This window comes from Streptopelia decaocto (assembly GCF_964273445.1).
Source record: "Streptopelia decaocto genome assembly, chromosome: 2".
NCBI classification, from domain to species: Eukaryota; Metazoa; Chordata; class Aves; order Columbiformes; family Columbidae; genus Streptopelia; species Streptopelia decaocto.
Window position 1 is genome coordinate 139,930,707 of NC_138655.1, and position 18,042 is coordinate 139,948,748.

At 38.8% G+C, this 18,042-nt stretch overlaps 1 protein-coding gene across 1 annotated transcript; it reads right to left on the reverse strand.

Annotated features, from left to right (window-relative positions):
* Positions 1-320: 320 nt before the first annotated feature.
* On the reverse strand, positions 321-13,980 carry GTPBP10 (GTP binding protein 10). The gene is made up of 10 exons (XM_082044250.1): positions 13,695-13,980; positions 12,999-13,192; positions 12,817-12,908; positions 11,579-11,723; positions 8,267-8,340; positions 7,316-7,368; positions 3,998-4,105; positions 3,271-3,348; positions 2,173-2,296; positions 321-1,411 (listed from the first exon to the last, which is right to left on the reverse strand). The coding sequence occupies exons 1-10, from the start codon at positions 13,725-13,727 to the stop codon at positions 1,191-1,193; spliced, it is 1,122 nt and encodes a 373-aa protein (XP_081900376.1). The 5' UTR covers positions 13,728-13,980; the 3' UTR covers positions 321-1,190.
* Positions 13,981-18,042: the final 4,062 nt, after the last annotated feature.

Consider the following 18,042-nt stretch of genomic DNA (forward strand, 5'->3'; position numbering starts at 1 on the left):
CTTCAAACATTTTCCCCCTCATTTATATATGAGATTAAGACTGGTGTTCAAGAAGTGCAGCAAAAAAATGTTTTTTTTGACTGTGAAATAAATGGCATATCAAAAATTGCTGACAGCCCATATTTAGCTTTCACAAAACCATGTTAGTCCCAAACACAATAAAAATCAGAAAAAAGAAAAAAAAATCAGAATGAGAACCGATACTAAGGATAAAAGAACTGGATTATGAGAAATCATACCTTTCTTCCCAGTGACTGCTTTAAGAAAATTTAGAGAAGCAGGGCTGGACAAGTATACTTACAAAACAAAACCAGACCAAGTTGAGAAGCCTCTGTTGTATTCAGTCTTATTTTGATTTGCAAAATAGTTTAGAAGTAGAAAACACCCTGTACAATAAAGGACTTACTTTTTTTTTTTTTTTTTTAATTAAAATATAAGTGTGCCTACTTGCAATACAAAAACTGGAACACTCACTATTCCCGAAAATGTATAGCTCTGTTGAAAAGCAGTCATGATTTTCTTCACCAAAAAGTAACGTATACCCAGAACTCTGTAAGAGGGGTATCCCAAATTAAGTTTGGGAATTGGGAATCAGGATTTATATGACCAAGGGAAATACAGTAAGCACCAGCAGGTATGAAAAAAAACACCCCAACGTTACACATCAGCCTTGCTTTTTCATGCTCCTACAAGTCACTTCCTTGTGGCCATTTATTTGTGTTTTCCTTTAAATCTTTCAAAAAAACTGAACCCTCACAATCTGGTACCTGTCAAAGTAGCAAAACTGGTTCACCTTAGAAGCACTAGACCCTGGAAAACTCCCTTGCTGTTTCCAATGCCTGTGGAAGAAGATGCAGAGTGGTTGAACTTGCTCCTTGCTACCTGTGCAGGTTATATTCTTTCCACTCTTCTCATCTGGCAGAAAAATACTCCAGGGATGACCAGCTGTTAAGCTGTGCTTTGAGCTGCACATACTTTAGTCTTTACTCTGTTGAGTCAGTAGCCAACATAAATCAAAAAACCTGCTCTTTTCTCCACTTTGCTACCCAAGTGCCGAAAGAAACTGAGACAACGGAGGGAGCAGAGAACTGGGCAGTGTTGGTGAAGAAAAATTGAATGGAAGGTCTGCATAGCAACAGGTTCATGTGCATGCTAAAAATTTTGAAATGTGTTGGATCCAGCCAAGAACACTATCTTCTGTTAATCTGTTGTTCTTCTGAAGTCTGTAAAAGCAGTAGTTTCTTTTTCCGATATTCTTCATTCTCCTGCTCTGCTTTCTCATCTATGGATTTTCTTATACATGCTTTTAGTTTCTCAATTCCTTCTCCAGTATATGTAGATATAGGAATTATATCTTTGAATTCAAGTATATTTGCATGACTCATTTCTTCCTGTAGTAAGTGTAGGAAGTCTGAAAATCATACTGATAGAGTTAGTACAATCCCCAAATACTGTATCAGTACAAAGCCCACAGAATCCCATTAAATTTAGAAAACAGACTTTAATAAATTACAGTAATAAACATAACTGCAATTAATATAGAAGTATTATTTGCTTAACTAATTTTAAAAAGAATAGCTAAATTCTCAGAAGACAAGCACTAACATAGCAGCTATACTATATTTACACACTGATGAGAAGATTCTATACCCTTCCTTTAAGATGATTACAGAGAAATCCCAAGTTGTAGGATATGAGAGATGGACATTTTAACCCTTCATGGTTCTTATACACTCCAGGAAATAGAAAGACATTCACCCTAATATAATAGAAAAATTGAAGTAAACCTACATGGGCTTGTCCAGAATTTTCATGTGTTTTGGCCAAAGTCACATGATAAATTGCATATACATCAGTGTCTCTAAGGGTACCTTCAGTGGAGGTTACTGTTATCCCAGATACCTAGACTGGAAACATACTCTCCCATATTACAGTTTGGAAGGATCTTCTAGCATATCTCTATTTTATTAAAATACTTACCTAACAATAAAGCCAGCAGTTCAAATGCATATAGACAAAGCTCCAAATGCATCAAGTGCTTTTTAAATATATGTTTAAATAACAAATTTAATATCTCACTTCAGTTTCATCCAACTCCTTTTCAACGCAGAGTTACCATGATGAAATCTTATTACAACTTTTGTCAAAGGTAATTGTTGAAAGTTAATTTACCTTGAGGATTCTGTAGCTGTTTCATAAGTTCATTCAAGTTATCCTTTGCACAGGGTAAATCCATTTTATTAATGGCAAGAAGTGCCGGTTTTGTTAGAAGCTCCTCTTTGTATAGCTCCAATTCCTTAAATGACAAGTATATTTGTCTTAGTAAGCATACAGAGTTTAACAAGCGCTACTTCAATTTTACATCTCCTCTCTTGTTTCTTTAATTGCCTAAAGTCTTTCATGCCTATGCAGCTGTGAGACTGACTCAGGTACTCAAGGCTAATGTATGAAAGCAGCCTAACACAAGAAAATAATGTTAAGTGATTCAGTGATTTTTTTGCTCCAACACACATATTTCAGGTAAACTGGCTGGCCAATTCTGAAACTGCCTCCTTCAAAAGAATGACAGATTTGGTTTTGTTTTTCTGATATCCACAAATACAACATCAATTTCAGAAAAAGCTCAGACCTATGAAACATGTAAGAAAATTCTTTGGACAGTTTTCCGATTCTTAAGCATTTTAATGGTTAACATCAAGAAATAAAAACACAACCATGAGTAAGCTGAAAATAAATAGCAATAGCTGAAATTCAGAAGATACATTGTCTTAAGTCATATACCTAGAGAGAAAGCAGCTGCTAAACGTGAAATTACATAAGATCTATTATTTTAATCAGAAGCAATGGTAAGAGATGGAAACACTGATTATCTGCAAAACTGAGGTCTGATGTCTCGTGTCCATTATTCCATGCAGTAAGGGCATGAAGGCAGGCATTTAACTATACCCATGTATTTCTACTTCCTAAAATACTACCAGATTGGGGAATTCAAAATGATGTGGCTTTTCACATTTACTTGGCTCCAAGACACATCCTGTATGCTGCTGAGATTAATGAAGGAGCAGTTATGCCAAATATACAATAGAGGAGATTCATCTGGACACTTAAAAATAATGATTTCATCATTTTAGGGAATCCTAAGCTTGTTAACTGGCCTTATATTATAAATCCAGAAGACACACTCATATTTGAGAGTTCTTGATCAAAACTCAGCCTCTTTCTTGGCTCCACACATAACTACAACTGTCAATTAGGAAGATGAGAACTTACCCTTGTTAGAAGCAATATAGTTTCAAAGGCTGTTCTGAACCGAGTTTTAGTAGACAGCTGAAACCCAGAAATATCAACCTGAAAAAGTTACACAAGAACAAGCTTTGTGGTATTAAATTATGTTACAGTATCAAGGTACTCTCCATCAACTACTTTGCAGTACAATGCCCACATACATGCTCTCATTCCTGGGCAAATAACAGAAGGCAACTACTAATATACACTAAAGTAACACTGTAGACATTGCAAACACAAACTGTTTGATTCTGATACAGTGTTTCTCAAAGGTCTGATTTTTAAACCTCTCTTTTAAGGGCATCTTACAGAAAAAAGGGGAGGAGAGGGAGGAGAGGGAGGAGAGGGAGGAGAGGGAGGAGAGGGAGGAGAGGGAGGAGAGGGAGGAGAGGGAGGAGAGGGAGGAGAGGGAGGAGAGGGAGGAGAGGGAGGAGAGGGAGGAGAGGGAGGAGAGGAAAAAGAAAATCACCTCATGCTTTTGGAACACTTGACTGCTCTAAATTAATTGGCAAGTTTTAATGATAAATTCTATTTAAGGATTTATCATCAGTTGTTTGAGTGTTCCATTCTAAAACACTATTACAGCTACATTTATCATAAAACATGCAAATTACAAATGATTTCCTAAATTCCAACTACACTGCAATTAAGATGCATTTGATTTACTGCACTGCCTTTGACTTCAGTAAGCTGTAAATTTTATTTAACTTACAACTAAGAGAAGCTGTTTGGTTCTTTCTACATGTTTGAGAAATTTGTGGCCCATCCCTTTGTTTGCATGTGCACCTTCAATCAGTCCTGGGAGATCAGCTACTGAAATCTAGGAAAATAAACATTTCAAACAAACTTATTTCCAACAAGCAAAAATGGTGATTTTAAACTATCGACACATTATCATTTAATATATATAAAAAAAAGGACCCAGACAGACGAATGTCAAGAGTATCTGTTTTGAGACACTCCTTTTACAACTATGTGTATACCCTGGAATTGCATGGGGGATCAGTTCTCCAGCGGTATGCATTTGCTGTTTCAACACATTCAGAATCTATCAGCAGAAGAAGATTTAAACAAAATGCTACTTTTACACAGACATTGTGCTGCCCATGTTCCCCTGTCTCTTTATTTATGGCTGTCTGCAAAGTAGAAAATAGCGGGTAATAATACCTCTGCAGAGATCTTGCAAAATTCGCCTATTACCTCAGAATAAAACAGACTCTGAAAGGCAAGAAGATTAGGCCATCACATTTATACAGAATTCAAACTGTCACTGGAAAAGAAAATGAAGTCTGTTCCTTGTGGCTACAGAGGATCATTATTCCAAATGCAAACCCACTTAATATTGTTCCCCTGAGCGTGAGAAGCTCCAAGAATTTGTCTTCTGCTTTTCAACTGAAATGAGATTTTGATTAATACTTCAGCTTCGAACCAGAGCCCAGCAAAGTCTGCTACGATGGACAAGAATCTTGTCATTTTTCTCTGCTGGTTAAGAGAGTTGTACACTGTTGTAAAGGAGAACTGAGACAGACCAAAAAAGAGCAGAATATTAAAACCCCCAAGTATCTACTCAGTAACTAACAGAAAGCTAAGACAGATAGTGAAGCAAAGAAGAGCAAAAGTAGGGTCTTCAAATCTATCAAATACCCATTTAGACAGCAACTGGATTCAATTAAACAATGCCCAAAGCCAGCAAATGCTAAAATTTCCAGCGCGCTACCTATTGCAGGAGGCGGCTTTCTGCTATGAGTTACACTCCCACTCACATGTCACACTAATTTTTAACCATTAGCATCTCCTAAACATTTGAAGCCTTGCTTCAGAATTTTCCTTCTACAGAGACATGAGATACAGCTGGATAAACCACAGACTTGTAACTAGAAACAGGGACAGAATAACTGGAGCGTTAGAAAAGAAACATCCACATCCTGGTGTGATATGTTAGGGTGCTGTAGTACCAGCATCATCATCTTTTTCCTCAACATCAGCTCTCTTTCAAAATATATATTTTTATGTAGCTCATGAACAAACTCATACTCTCTCAAAATGGCACTTGGTTCAGATATTCTGGTAGAAAATGTAAGTGCTTCTGCTGGTTTGCATGATCTGGTACTAAAACCTGAACCCAGACCCATACTCAGATCCTCTGCTTTTGTACCTTTTCCAAGTAGTAATGACAGACAGCACCAGGTAACTTGCATGTACTTTTCTTTTTTAGAATGTACTAATACAAATAACCAAATTACTAACTGTTTCCTTAAAATGTCAACATTCTGCAGGTTAAAAGATTTAATGAGCCATTTCCCCTTTGGTGATACAGGACAGTCACCTCAATTACTGCTCTTAATTGCTTACATGGTTTTGTTTTCAGCAGTTGCAATACTGAGAGCTGAAGCTTCTTATTCACAACTCTTCCCTGTGATTAGAATCACTAGTTCCCTTGATTTTAGAAAATACATAGTTCCTACAAAGCACCCAACACTAATATAAAAGCCATGAACTGCGAGAAACAGCCAAAAATAAGGGTCATATGACACGAAACAGACTGAAGAAAAGGAAGCCAGGAGTGCACATAGCTCTCCTGCTGGAGAAAGATACACCAGGAAGAGCAGGAAAGGTCTTGATCCATGGTTGGTAGCTTTTTTTTTTTTTTTTGGCTATAGAAAATCCTGTTACTTGCAGCTCAGCTTTCTGGGATGTTACCATAAACTAGCAGATAAAATGATTATACAAACAATTTCCCTTAGATGTGTGCATCCCTACAGGGAACCTGACAAACTACACTTATTTCCTTTAATACAGTTTTGTTAAAGGTTGTTAAATTAATGTTTCAAGCAGCAGCTACCAAATCCCCCTACAATTATTGCTTCTGAAAGTGAAAAGAAGATTTTCTGTCTGTTCACACCTGAAAGATGCTTTTCTGGCTAACTCATCTGAAACCCTTTTATGCATTTGCCTTTTATCTTGGAAGTGATGAGTCCAGTACTGCATGTATAATACATTTCACAAACAAAATAAAAGCATATCAAAGAAGATCCAAGCTTGAAGAATCAAAACGTTTGCTGTAACCTTACAGGAACTCAGGGTCCAAAATCTATTAGGAAGACTCTCATTTACTGTTGGTTTCTCCCCGAGTGGATATTGTAGAAAGGATTCCAGGCACCACACAATTACCTGACAACTTAGTCTGAAGAAGCTGGGTGGAATCAGATTCGCAAAAATTCAGGTGGTAGGGCAGTATCTCCACCAGACCTCCAGAGCTACAGCCTACCACAAAGGGAACTGGACCCAGGTACCGCACCTCTCAGGTAGGGCACTACCCTTGCTGTTCAGGCAATCCCTATCACTTCATACTATATTACTTTTCATTAAAAACAAACAAACAAAAAATGCAAGAATCAAACAATGAAAGGAAGTTTGAGCAGCCAACCTGGAAAGCCAGAACGGTAAGTTATGATAACTGGGTTATATTCACTGAATTCCCTGTCATTCACTACTGCAGATCCGGAGCTATTGGACAAATTTGCCCCTGTATAAAATCCACTCTGAAAACTACTTATTCCAGACCTCTCTGTATAGCCAACTTGCAGAAAATTTGCCTCTTCGACATAAAAACAATAGATTAGTCTCTGAAACAAAGATCTTTTTTAAAGTCCTAAACTTAACAGGAGTATACTAGGACACAGCAATCTCAATTCCACACAGGAGCTCACACCTCTAAGATTATAAAGTAGGATTAGAACCAGAGAACAAAGACAATGGAAAATGAGAAGCCATTTATTCAAGTGACTTGAAATGATCTCAATGTCATATTACTGCATTTGGCTATAATGCTCTCTTATTACTTTATAAAAATAGTTCTGTCTCTACAACTTTAATTAAGTCCATGCAACTGCATTTTATATACATACATTATAGATACACATATGAAAAAACATACAGATTTCCTTTTTCTTTCTGAAATTATGTTAAGCAATATAACTAACCATGATATACAACTTCAACAAACAACCAGAATGAACTTCATACCAACCTGCTTGTAATCTGCATACATGATCTTTCCTAGTTCAGGCTGTATTGTTGTAACTACAACACAGAAAAAAACAAGGAAGGGAAGAAAACAAAACTGTTTTTAACGTTTTAAAATATGTTAATGTTACCAAACATTCAAATGTTGCAGGACTTTCCACTTCATATTTAAATTAAACAAATGTTCAGTAGCAGAAAAAAATAAGGCAAATGCAATGTTAAGAATTACTGGAAAATGAATAAAGAAAAAAACAAGAGAGAACAAAATTAGAACACTCAAAACCCAATAGTTCACCAAATCTTGGTACTGTGTACAGTTCTGTTCCCATCATGCCAAAAAAGGAATAGAGGAGACTGAGAAGTCTCAGACACAAAAAGGATTATCCAGACTATGGAAAAAGACTGTAGAGAATCAAGAGCGGTGCGAGGTCAGCAGGAATTACCAGTACTTGTACTCTTGCATTTTAATTAAAGCATGATCAGATGGATAATGCTAATTTACTGAAAGAAAACTAATAAAAATGGCATTTTTCAGTGGACAGGTTCAAAACTATAATCTTTCTTTGTTGCAAGAACAGGTGGTAGCCATTTCCAAAGCATAATGATATTCATGCAAAGAAACTTGATGGTGCATATTCAGTAGACTGAGGATATTGCACACATGCAGAGTCTCAGATGGGCTCAAATGGGTTGAGACTAAATTAAATGCTAAACAGACCCTGCAGGTTGAAGCACTATGAGGGTGTACACGTGAAAAACTGAGGTGGTTAAAGGAACATTTAAACAGCAAGTTCTCTCTTTGAAGTACTTCTTATAATTAAAATTATGTGCAACGTATTTAGCAGGTAACATGTTTATCTCCTGTTCTTTATTATAAATCTGTAAACCAAGTCAAAGAAAAGACTTCTTGCTCTCATGAAATATTACTGTTCTAAAAATAAGAGTATGAACTTACATGCATAATTTGCAATCTCAGGTTTGGCATGAGAAATCTTGCTTAACAAGGATGATTTTCCTGCATTTGGAAACCTAGAAGGAAAGTTGGATTTTATATGAATAAACACAAGTGATTCCTGTATATTTTATTACCAAATTGCCCTTTATTGCCTTAGTCAAACTCAGCACTACCATCTAATTTCTGCAGACCCATTTACTCAGACTTTAAAATTAAAAAACAAAACAGCAACAAAAAAAAAAACAACAACACAAACAAGCAAAAACGAACAAAAAAAACCCCTCAGAGTCATTATGATTAATCAAACTGGAATAATTTTTCTAAATCCAACAATGCTTCCCAAGGATGCATGGAAGAGAGGTATGTAAATACACTTGTAATAGATTTAAGGGAAATCTTTCAAAGTCACTTGGACAGAAACAGAGCATAAACATCCAGGTCTACTTGAATTCAGTCTTCACATGCCACAGTTGATTTTGTAAATTACATTTACATTCTAAACACCTGTCATGCAAATACATCTATCAGTGGTATTTACAGTCTTTTGGTATACAAATCATGGTTAATGAAACATTCTACTATTTCAGTAGAAATTGTATCTATGCTATAGTTTACTTGATATAGCAAAGCATATGTAAACACTCTATGTACAGATATATATCCTTGAGGGGAAGAACGAAAGAGACTTTGTGTATATAGACACACATGCACAGTTTGTGTATGTTTTTAAGGTTGAAGTTGTATGATGGATCCTGAAATTAGGACTAGTCTGCTTTGTTACTAAGTAAACCAAAAAGAATACCAGTGAAGCCTTAGGAGCTGGTCTGTGCAGACTTGACTGTTGTAAACTTTTCCCTTCCCAGGGGATAGCTATAATTGCACACTGCAACAAAAAGTTCCTTAAAGGATTTGGTAGTTTTTACAAAAAGCTTCTTCACAGAATATATCTACCCATTGAAAGGAAACCTAATTTAAAACTGAAACTATAAAACATGCTTATTTTAAAGATTAATCTGAGCTGTAAAAGAAATAATAGCCTTGATCCATGTTGAAGTTGAAGCTAACCCTGACATCAGAGGAGAGGCTATAGTCTTTATTTATAGCACCTGCTCCATATGGAAGACCACACCAGTCTAGCGTTCTAGTCAAATTCACAGACAGTTGTTCAGCATAATGTTTCAGTGCAACAATGATCAAACAAAACTGTGCCTACTGATAACAAAAAGTCGGTAAAAAGACTCCTTAACACTGTTTTGAAAATGTTAAAAAGCAGGCACTTTCATTGCAGAGCGCTGGATGCTTGGAGGATAGTTCCTCTAATCAAGCGTATGCATGACTGGCACTTCTTGGTATTTATTACACATACCAACTGCATATTCATTTGTTTCTACTGCTTAGTTCATGCATTAAACATAAGCTATTTACATAATCACATCCTTTGCCAGCAGTCCATCTTTGGTATTCAAGGGTCTTCATTGGGGGTCTCTAGTGGCCCCCAGTGGTCTCTGCAGCCTGGTGCCCCCCCAGTGTCAGCTTCTTGACCTCATTTCTTGAGCATGTGTGTTGTCATTTTGTGCTATTACACAGCGAAAGTCACATAGCTCTTTCTTCATTTAGTGGAACATTCTGCTTTCCCAGCTTGCAAACCAAGGACATCCCGCTTTGCCTCATGTCCAGTCTCTATAGAGCTATTGTTTCTCTATTAGGTTTCTGTTACATTAGGTCTAGTCTTGTCACATTAGGCCTAAGGGTTTCTAAAAGACTTTCGTTCCTCTTACCACTATGGGCAACTGAACATTGGTTCCAAGATACAAAGGCAGGTGTTACACAGAAAACCATATACTCCTATACATGCAGAATCATGACCTGCTAGTAGGGACAACTAGTAAGAACATGAGCTAATGAAAAACAAGACTAGTATTACATTGAGGGCCTTTATAAGGGGATTGTATACAGGTCTTGCTTGAAAAATAAAGAGACATAATGACTCTTGTTAAAAACAGGAAAACCATTGAAGGTAGTTTTAATGCACTCTGATGTTGAAAGCTGCCTTAAAGACATTCCAGAAGGTTACTCTGGTCAGCTCCTCACATGAATATTTTGTTTCCACTGAGGTACAATATGCTCTTTGAAGTTTAAATTGCAACCTACACTACACATTACAACCTGTACCCAAACCTGATGTGCCTTTCTCAAGTCTGTATGTTTTTTACTTGATCTAATAGTCAACCACTTGCAAATCTACTGAAGTAAAAATAACAAACACAAAGAGATCAAAGTACAACCACAAACTATCAGAGGCTGATTCAGACTCTTAACAATAAAATAATATGGTCCTCTAATTAATAATGATTTTTTAAAAATTCATTTTAAAGGGAAAGCCTCAGCCAAAATGCAGGATTAAAGCAACAACGGTGTCATAAAACTCCTGTATTTTCACACAGTCTAAAACTAGAACAATATTCCTATCATGTAATTAATGAAGACTACTTGAAAATTACATAACTTTAAATAGATCTGATACTAACAGAACTATTTTTAACAAGCAAAACAGAAAACAATGCTATCTTCAAGTTTCCATTCTTTATGATATATAACAATCATACTGTTTCCACCTCAAACCCCTTGTCATTTTACGTTTCCTATGTTTTTTATTTATAAGGACCACAGGGCAGAAGGAGAGAGGTAGTAGATGCTGAGCAGACCAAGACTTTTACAACTGTAGTTTGTTGAAAGCTTTCTCCAAATAAAGATATATTTATCTGCATTGTCATAAAGCAGCAACATTGAAAAGCACCACAGCAAAAGAAATGCAAGTCCTGCTGTTCCAGTTTGTAATTTATTACTTCCTTGCAACGTTCCAAGCTGTTTATTTGGAAGAGTGGGCTAAGTAGCCTTTGAAACTCTCTTTACGACTACTGCTGAAAGGGTCTACTTGTGCCAGCACCATAAAGCCAAAGATGAAATATGGATAGTGTCCTTGGCTCTGTTATGTACTTTCTGCTTACTTCATTAATATTAGCTAATAGTATTTTGATAATCACTACAATTGCTAAATTCAATTATATGAATAATTATATACTACCCTGATTCATGAAACCTTCCACCCACAAAAGCATAAGCAATACTTTCAAAACTTTAAAATAATTTTAATAGGTTTAAACTCTACCTGATCTGCAAACTGCAAGTAATATAAGTGGAAATGCAAATGTACAGTATTTCTCATCCTCCAAGCTCTCAAATTTCTTTGAAATCTCATTTGAAAATGACTACTTTGTTTCCTAATGTCAGTTCTCAAACTACAGTACTTACCCAACTAAGCCAACATCTGCTATAAGTTTCAAATCGAGACGAACAATTCGGCTCTGACCTTTGCAAGGCAAGAAGTTTGTGGCCAAAGAGCCTCCAAGACCTCCACGAGCTGCTAAGAATCTCTCTCCTGCTGCATTAAGCTCTCCTGAAAATAAATTCACTAGTAAAAAAAAAGCACAATCCCCTGCACTAGTTCAGTTGTGAGTTTCCACTTAAATCCATCTTCCATTAAAAGATAATTTTCCGTATGCTTTCTTGGAAGACCTGTGCACTCAGGGTCATGGTATTTTTATTTCTCTGGAAACAAATGAGAGAAAAAACACCCCAGTATTCCCCTCTGTCATATAGTTACTTCAAGAAATCTGCTAAGTACAGGCAAGCAAAGTATGGCCAAGATGGTAGACCTGAAGCCTCCAATACTTTAATTAAAGAATGCAGGGAAAAATCTGCATTGATAGATATATGGCTATAGCAAACTCTTCAGATGTTACATTCTTTTTTTCATGAAGATACAGGTTATAGTAGGTTATAGGGTTAGAATGTCAGAATAATTAAAAAAAAAAAAAAAAAGAAACATTTGAGTACATAGTTTAAGGACACCTTTAGACACTGACATGCCTACATCATAAAAAGTTCTTACCATATATCCATTTTTGTTAAACATTCAAATTGGAATAATTTGTGAATTTAGTGTGAACTCTGAACAGTATAAAAAGAAAAAACTCTGAGAAACTGCAAAGGAACCATTGAGAGCTATTCCAAGGGCACTGTATTGAAGATCTTCCTGGTTACTACCAAGTACCACTCTTTAAAAAAAGAGTGAAAAATGGATAAGTATTTTAGATAACCTGAAATGCTGACACTCAGCAAGGACCTCTGCCTTTTAAGCAATGTCATAATTCAGTGGAGTTACAGGGACACTTACCTGAATTTATGGACACATAATTATGTACAGTCACTAACGATTCCGTAGAGGATCAGTATGGCTTCCAGCCTTCAACAGTAGTTTCTGCTGCATATAGTGATACAAACTACTACTAACTTCTGGAAGGGGTCCTTGCTTTTCCAAAAATGTCTACAGTGAATTTTTTGTCAACTCTTCAGCCAAACAAAGGAAAACATACATATTTTGCAACACGCGTAACCTTCAAATATCCTAGTGTTAGAAGCGTGCTAGATGGTATCAATAAATATGACAGTATCTACTAGATACATTAAAAAAAAATGGAAGCTCTTACCAATTTGCTTGCCATCATCACAAAGAACTGAAATTCCCCAAGGCACATGAACTTCACAATCTTTTCCTTTTTCACCTTTTAGTGCTCTAACACTGGGAGAAATTAAGCCAGGCTTAGTCATTTAAGCTGATGTTTTGCTTCTAGAAGAGGTATGTAAGAACTTTCATCAAACAGACCGTTACCTGCTGTTGGCTCCTGTTCCAGCGACGAATCGCTTCTGGGGATTCCTGTCCCTTATGCTCTTCAAGGTAGCTCGCTCTTGGGCGACGAGCCAGACATCACCACCTCTGCCTCCTTCCCCGCCGAGCCGAGGATAACCCATTCCACCAGTTCCTCCTCTCACATAGAGCCGTAAATTGTCTATAAAGTTGCCATACTAACAAAACAAGTAGTTTCATATCAGTATTACATTCGGTTTATATTTCTTTTTGTTCGTTGTTACAAACAACGTGGCTAAAACTGCTCAGATAGAGCTTTTCTCTGATGGCAACAATGAACGTTCAGAAAAGTCATGTAACCTTCTGAGATGTTTTTTTTAACAAATATTCGACGTTTGCTCCCCGGCAGTGCTACCTCAGGCCCGCCCGGCCCGCAGAGCCCCAGGCACTGGGACGGGCCGCGGCTCTGCCCCTGCGCCGGGCCCCGGCGCCCACGGACACGCGTGCGGTGCCTCACAGCGCCCTGCTCGGCACCGGCGGGCTCCTGCCTCCGAGTGCAGGCGGAGAAACGTGCGGGGCTTGGCGGGCCGCGGGGCAGCCCGGGGTAAGGGAGAGAGACCCGCCAGCCCGCCCCAGAGAGGCCGCGGGAGCGGGACGGCAGCTCCGCCAGCCCTTCTCGCCGCCGCAGCCCCACCGCTCCTCGGGCTCGGGAGCACCGACCTTCCGCAGCGCCGCCCCGCCGCACCGCACCATGCTGGGAGCTGGGAGCCGCGGCCCGCGCCCGACCTGCGGCGGCCTGACAGGAGGGGCGGGAGCAGCGGCCTGGAGGCGCGAGGGGGCGGGCCCGGGGCCCAGGAGCGCTGTGGGGAGGACAGGGCAAGAGGGCGGGCGGTGTCAGCGCCCAGGCCCCAGCGGTCTGGCTGCCGGCCGGGGGAGCGCGGAGGCGAAGCGAACAACCACCCCAGCTCCCGTCCTGCCGGCGGCCGCCATGGCAGCCGCGCCGGGCGAGGTGGGACCGTGTTCCACGCAACTGCGCATGTGCGGGCTGAGGTGGCCGCTCACCGGCTCCCGCTGCAGTCTGGTGGAGCTGGTGGTCCCGGACCGCCGGCCCGGAAAGGGACAGATCTGGCCAGCTGCTCGTCGCTACAGCCTTTCCTGTCCCTAAGCGTCCCAAGCCGAGAGGCGCTGGGACAGGTCAGGGACGCCTGAGGGGAGAGCAGGGGCCCGGCTGCCGGAGAGTTCGGGCGAGATCTGCGGTGTCCGGCAGCCTGCGCTCCCTGGAGCTGCGTGCCGGTCGGACACGGCTGCTGCTGCCCTGCACATGAGTTGGACCCTTCAGAGCCTGTTGGTCACGTTGCTCATGTGCTGTCCCTCGAGAAATCGGGACCTGACTTGTCAGCGAGGCGAATTTTCAGGATAAGGATGAGCATGTTGAAAGTACACGGCTCTAATAATGCTTACAGGGCTTTGCTTTTCTTAAATGGTTACAGATGAGAAATTAGTTTGTAAATCATGACATCAGCAAGGTCAGAGGGGTAAAATTCGTGAAAAAAAGCCCCCAAGTAAGTTCTTCCACAAGTCTTTATTTAGCAGATATTTTCGGACAGTATGAACATATTTTCAGTGGCGTGGGTTTTGTGGGTTTTTGTGTGTGTGGTTTTTGTCTGTTTGAAGCACAAATTCTCATGAAAAAGTAAATATTATTCTGTTCCTTCTTAAATCCTTTACACAAGGTCATGCATTCTCAGTTGGGGTTGTTAGCTACCTGAGGAGAATCATTCCCATTTCCAGTAATTTAATGCTAAAAATAAGTTCAGCAATGGACTTTTTTATTTGTTACATAATAATCTAGAAAACAGTGTTGTGCCATATATGTGCTAAGTGGCCCAACAGAACATTCAGGCAGTATCCAGGATGTATCACAACATGTGAGTGTTGTCCAGTGCCATTTTAATAATGTATATTTGTTTTTGTTAGTTGTTTGTTTCATTTCTCAGTTGCGTAATGGCCTAGGACACCATATTTGGAAACTGGATTTACAAAATAGGTGCAAGATAGTAGTTACATACTTAGATTCTTCTGCATATTATTTTTTGGTCTTTATGTTTGGTATAATTTGGTTTATTTTGTAAACTATAAAAGTTAGGCTGAAACGTACATTTAAAAAAGCTACTTAAATATGGTTCCACATAGCCGTTGGTTAATTAGAGTAGAAGACCTTCAATTGCTAAAATTTTAGACATAAAATAGGGAAAAAATATTTTTAAAATTAATCAGGGAAGAATGAAAAAATCCAAATTCCTAATCCTGTGCTTTTCAGCTGACCCACACTTCTCTCTTCAAGTTATAAAAACAAACTGTTTATTATGTAACTGGGTTGCTCAGAAGAAGGTACAGAAGCAGCATGACTGTTATTCAGAATGATTTTTCCTGATGGCTTTTGATGGTCTTGATGAATGAATAAAATAATAACATACTTCAATTGAATACAATTTTACAAGATACTACAGTACAAAATGTTTTTTTATCTGGAAGCATCATATTCCATGGGAGTTTTTAGTAGTATTTTTAGAAGGCTTGAGTCCAGTTAAGAACATTTTCTTTCCACCTACATGCACAGAAAAAATAAATTCAAAAGCTTTTCACTCTGTTTAGAAGTACTGACCTGCTTTTTTCTGCTGTTCTATGTTATTTTTACCAATCAACTACGTATTCTGTTCCAGCTAAAAATACTTTTCATTCCTACCAACTGGTCATGCTTATATCGTACTGTTATGGAATTTTTAGAGCAGACTTTTCAGTGATACAAGTGGGAGAACGGGAGAAGATCTGACTGTCATCTAGTGAGCCCAAGTTCAAAGTATGCCTTTCCTCAGTGCCAAAGGAGTTTTACCACGTGGAGAAAGGCAAGATGCATCATGTGAATGGCAGAACAGGAATTATTACAACAGTAACAAATGCAAAACTCCATGTCATGCTTTCACATGATGAGGACTACATCTGCAGTTCTGAAACAGGTGATAAGTGAAATCTACCAGCAAGTGGTTTGAACAGATCTGTTAAGAATGTTATAAGATGACTGGAAAACAGCAGATGTGAGTCTGGCCTTGTACATGAGGTGTTTAACTGAGGGGGTCAAGCCCCATCATGAATGGCTCCCTGTGGATCCCCATCTCTCTTTGTTAAGTCTTTGAAGGCGGGTGGGTTGAACCTGGACTGCGATTCCTTATCTTTGAAAAGAAGAAAAATTACCTGGCCAACCGCAGGCCTCAAAGCCTGGTCTCAGTTGCATTCAAAGCTTTGGAAAAACTCAAATTTGCCATACTAATAGCCTATTGATAAGACATTTGATATGGTATCACCTTGAAAGTAATGAGAACATGGGGGGTTAGAAGAGAAATTGTGAAATGAGGTAACCACAAGTAAGGTTGAAAAAGGAAGATGTCAGGCTTAAGGGGTTGGTTTTAGGATGGTCATATTTGATGTTTTCTGTAGTAGCCGTGATAAAATCAGAGCATACTGATGAAATCTGGTAATATATACTTAGGAACCATCATAAGTACAGAGAATATCTCAGGAAATGTACTTTCATTTACAGTAAGGAGGTATTAGTGGCATTATTTGAGGCCCTAGTGAAACCTCATTTGCGATACTGCGAAATCTCCTAATTAATTGTGCTATAGCTGAGCTAAGGTTGAACAGAAAGAGGGGTAGAGGGAGGTTAGGCACATCACCAGAGAGCCTGAGGGCCTTTTGTACAAACAGATTTTAGGATGGCTCAGCTTGTTTACTTCAATAAAACAAAACCAGAGAGGAGATACAAGTACCGTCTATAAATATATCAGGGAAGCAAGCATGAAGGATGAAAACTATTTAATTTGCAGGGCAGTGTTGACACAAGAACAAACAGATATGTACTATTCGTTAATAAATATATCAGGAAATTAGAAGAATGTTTCTAGTTATTACAGCAATCAAATTCTGAAACAGCTTTTCCATGGAATTAGTGGGAACAAAAATATACCTGTTTTTAATAAGGCACTTTATAAATTTATGAGGTGATTGTACAACAGAGCTTTCTGTAGCAACAGGGACCTAGGCCCTATCATTCAGGAGGACCTTTCTGTTCAGCGTTATCATGCTAATTCATGTTACACACAGCAGAACATTTTGTCCAGAACAGAAAGAATAGAAGGAGTAGAAAGAAGGAGGTAAGCAAAAGAACCTTTAACTGAGAAGAAGAAAGCATGGGGAAGTTGCAGGTGGCAAGAAGGTTATCAGCAAAGTTCTTCAAGGCTCAAGTCATAGGCCCTGAGCTCTGCTTGGATACAAACACGTGTATCCAGCTACCCTATGGCTTTGTGCTTTGTTTTGTGATGCATATGGTATGAATTTCATGCTGTTGGATCATTACGGCTGCTGAGAGCAGCGGGGTCTGTAGCTGGTCGACTCAGCAGAGCCTTAAGTTCAATGTGCTCAACTTCCACAACACACAGCAGCAGGTCACATCCAACACCAGGTTAATGCGCACACTGGTCCAGAGATGCCAGCAGAGCCACTAATTAATTCAACTCATGTAATCAATCTGCAGCTCAGCCTCAAAAAAGAGAAATAAGAAAAACTGGTCCTCTGTGTATGTTGTAAGTTGACTTATCACTAGATTTATTTCAGCACTGAGCAAGCTCATGCCAACAAGCTCATACCAGCAGGGAATTAAGTAACATTTCATTTGAAATGTGCCATTGTGCATTTTCTGGAACCTCTTATACCAGTAAGTACATGATCACATATACGTGGTGCTAAAAATTACTGAAATTGAATCATTTAAAACTCTGAAGCTTGAGGCTATTTAGATGGTTTCTTTTCTAAATACTTTGCTTCAAAAATGTATCTGGTCACCTGAAGGGCTGCTCTGTTTTGCCAGGGTAGCACTGATTCTATCGTCTTTTGATTTGCGTTGGCTGTTTAATCACTAGCAAGTGTGCTGTACGCAAATTTAAGTAACAAGGCTATGAGCACTTCCCTGTCAAACCTGATCATAGAACATCGCTCTGTTATTTCTTTACTT